The sequence below is a fragment of the Coptis chinensis genome, chromosome 9 (genome assembly GCF_015680905.1).
Source record: "Coptis chinensis isolate HL-2020 chromosome 9, ASM1568090v1, whole genome shotgun sequence".
NCBI lineage: Eukaryota > Viridiplantae > Streptophyta > Magnoliopsida > Ranunculales > Ranunculaceae > Coptis > Coptis chinensis.
The window spans coordinates 81,215,248-81,218,377 of record NC_141464.1 but is presented as its reverse complement, the minus strand read 5'-3'; the positions used below and the strand labels follow the sequence as shown (position 1 = coordinate 81,218,377).

The following is a 3,130-nucleotide window of genomic DNA, read 5'->3' as shown; positions in this document are numbered from 1 at the left end:
TATCAAGCAAGCCTTCCACATGTCCAGAATGAAGGAGCTGTAGTGCTTTCCTTGTTGTTGAATGTAGTGGCTCCATGTGCCAATTTCCTATTTCTTGAGTCCTTAGTAAGATTTTAGCACTCTATATGAACTTGCTCCATGTAGGTTTGTTGGCTTTGGTTCTAATGTCTTCATGTTTACATAACCCCACCAGCTAAGGTTTAGATGAAGTGCCCAAAGACCTGCCATCTGCCAATTGTTTCGATTTTCTAATTTTGGTCTGGGCACTCAAATTAGACTTGCAACAAAGTATTGGGCCTTACCCAAGAAAAAAAATCCACTCCCAAAACCTGCCTCCTTGCCGTTGAAAAAAGAAGACCCAACACTGCCAATAGAATTATTAGTCCCATCAGACGATATCAAAGAAGAAACGGCATAGCAGTAGCAGTAACACCATGAAAAACGATCGAGTCACAGCACTTCCACTCACAATCCGCAACCACATACTCTCATTCCTCCCACTTAAAGATCAAATCCGCACCACATCACTTTCCACAAAATGGAAAATTGTACCATCCTATATTACCCACTTAGATTTCAACCAACTAAATTTCCCCAACACAGTAAAAAGTCATCTCAAAGACATAGTTTACCAAACACTCATTCAACACAACACCTCATCCGATATTAAACTATTCAAACTCACTTTCCACGTCGACAATAACCAAGACCCTTTTTTATTTCTCGATATTAAAACTTTCATCACTTTTGCCATCCGACATAACGTTCAAAATATCGATATTTCAGTCTTGTCTGGAAAACTCGATAACTTTTTACCTCGCTCTTTATTTACTGCCACGTGTTTGTTTTCCCTTTCGTTTAGTAATCTTAAACTTACTTTACCACAAAACTTACAAGTTCAATTTCCTAGCCTTAAATCTTTATCGCTGTTTACTGTCTCGTTTAGGGATGATAGAGATGCTGTTAGGATTTTTAGGAATTGTCCTAGTTTAGAGGAGTTGACTATAGTGGGTTGTTATTTTACTACTCCTCATGTACTTAAATTCCCTGGGCCTAATCTTAGGTTTTTGAAACTATTAGGATTGTCTAGGTTTCATGAAATCGACTTTTCTTTTCCTAGGCTTAGGGAAATTGTGTATTCGGGTAATCCACCGGTTATTAGGGAAGAGACCCTTTCTTGTTTGAGTAATGCTGCATTTGAGTTTGCTTCGCCGCCCAAGGATTTTAATGGGATTGATAGGAATTTGATTGAATGTCGTGCGTTTGAGATTCTTGAACGGGTGCGTAATGTGAGGAAGTTGGCTTTGGAAGGACTTTATATTGAGGTATGATTTGATTCAATTTGGTTTAGTTTTTATTTGTGTCGTTAGATGATAGTGCTATTTGTTTTGTATCGATGAAATGAGACTTGTTTTGTTTGTATACTTAGTTTTTGACTAGGCATCAAGAGTTATTAGCACGTTTGCCTACTTCTTGTGCTACTGTGAAGCATTTGAAGCTTGATCTGTACCCGGATAAAAAGCCGGTCAAAGTGGTAATGTTCTTGTTAAGGAGATATCCTAACTTGCAAACACTTTGTATATCCATCAAGGTATTGTTAATTTCACCAAGTTGTTTATGTCTATGAATAATGCATTGGTTATTTGGTTCGTTATATATGAAAGTAAACGAAATGTGTATTATTGAACAGACACTTAGTCTTACGAGTATGGGCAACATGGGAGGACAAATACCATTAGAAGAGTTGAATGGTCAGAGCATGTTGAAGTGCCTTAGAAAAGTTGAAATTAAGTACTTTGGAGGAAGTGGGAGTGAATTAGACCTTGTGAGATTTTTGCTTGGGAATGGGAGTGTGATGAAGGAAATGGATATTACCTACTCACCACACAAGCGGACAGATAAAGCAAGCCGAACGTTTTTAAATGACATGGTACTGGCATTCACCAAAGTTTCTCCTGATGTGGCAATATCATTTTCGTGAATCGCTTGCCGTGATTATGTACATATATATATTGCTTGTTGACTGGATGTATGTAGTCTTTCAAACTTTTTGGTCTTGAACTTGAAGTCACATTCAAGACGTATGGTACTTTTTACTGCCTATATATGTACATTCATCTTATTTAAATGTTTTTGATATATACATATTAGATATTCAGATAGACTTTATATTTTCAGTTCAGATTTACTTAAATCCCAAGTTTTTGATGTACTCTTCTTGATTATATTGGTTTTTCGAGATTGAAAGGGGTATCTTGAAGAACCTGACTGGACATTTTGCTTCAGTAGGAGTTCAACTGTTCAACCAACTTAAGAGTAGACAATCCTTGCAGCTAACTAGGAAAGTTCAGTTATGCATAATTGCCTAAACCGGGGTTGCTACTTCTTACTTGTGCAAAACCTAGGCTTCAAGCAGGACAATGAAATGGCAAACAAGGTTATTTTTTTTGTATCAAAATTGCATATTTGACACACTCATTATGAAATACGATTTAATTCAATGTCTGAGGATTATTTAGGATTGTTTTAATTCTATGTCAAGAGGACAGTGCTCTACTTGCAGAGTTTGAGTTTCAGAATCTATTCCAGGATTCATTTCATCGACAAGATAAAGTCCCTTAATGACAGGATCGGCTTGTTCTGCATCCTTCTAGTATAGTGTGTCAGAACTTCTTTCGTATGAGTTTCATGCTACATTACATTTTATCAGTAAATGTTTTCCTGTTCACAGTTCTAATAAACACAAGGTTAAGCATTCCAGAGTGTTTGTCGTAAGTTCGTAGCATTGTGATTCTTTCTGCTTGTAAGAGTCAGGTTATTCATTGACAGGTACTCATAGCAAAAGTTTATCCCGAAGTAAAGATATCAATTGATGTAACCGGTGTGGGTCTGCCTTAACCCTCTAAATATTTCAAAAAAAAAAAAACTTGCGGATGCAGGAATGTAGTGGCAAAGATTGGATACTCGAGCACTAAGCACTACTACACTAGTTTTGATACTTTTGTAACTGTGTACATCACCTTTAACAGTTGATAGTTGATGTCGTGTAAAAAGTGTTTAAAAATTTAAATGACTCAAACTTGTATTTTATCTCTCCAATTTGATTGTAAGCTTGAACCTATAACTAGGG

At 36.6% G+C, this 3,130-nt stretch overlaps 1 protein-coding gene across 4 annotated transcripts; it reads left to right on the top strand.

Moving 5' to 3' along the window:
- The first annotated feature begins 340 nt into the window (after positions 1-340).
- On the top strand, positions 341-2,602 carry LOC147478614 (F-box/LRR-repeat protein 13-like). Of its 4 annotated transcripts, none has more exons than XM_086584441.1 (4): positions 342-1,325; positions 1,430-1,591; positions 1,691-1,930; positions 2,241-2,602. In XM_086584441.1, the coding sequence occupies exons 1-4, from the start codon at positions 435-437 to the stop codon at positions 2,367-2,369; spliced, it is 1,422 nt and encodes a 473-aa protein (XP_086440567.1). In that variant the 5' UTR covers positions 342-434; the 3' UTR covers positions 2,370-2,602. The 4 variants fall into 4 exon arrangements, with proteins under 4 accessions (XP_086440570.1, XP_086440567.1, XP_086440569.1 ...); XM_086584443.1 differs by having other exon boundaries at positions 343-1,325; positions 2,290-2,602; XM_086584442.1 differs by having other exon boundaries at positions 343-1,325; positions 2,249-2,602.
- Positions 2,603-3,130: the final 528 nt, after the last annotated feature.

Bases quoted from the DNA above. Each gene is read 5' to 3' on its own strand.
- LOC147478614 (XM_086584441.1), top strand. From the start codon at position 435: ATGAAAAACGATCGAGTCACAGCACTTCCACTCACAATCCGCAACCAC. The intron at 1,326-1,429 runs GTATGATTTGAT...TTGTATACTTAG, and splicing joins TGGAAGGACTTTATATTGAG to TTTTTGACTAGGCATCAAGA. The intron at 1,592-1,690 runs GTATTGTTAATT...ATTATTGAACAG, and splicing joins CACTTTGTATATCCATCAAG to ACACTTAGTCTTACGAGTAT.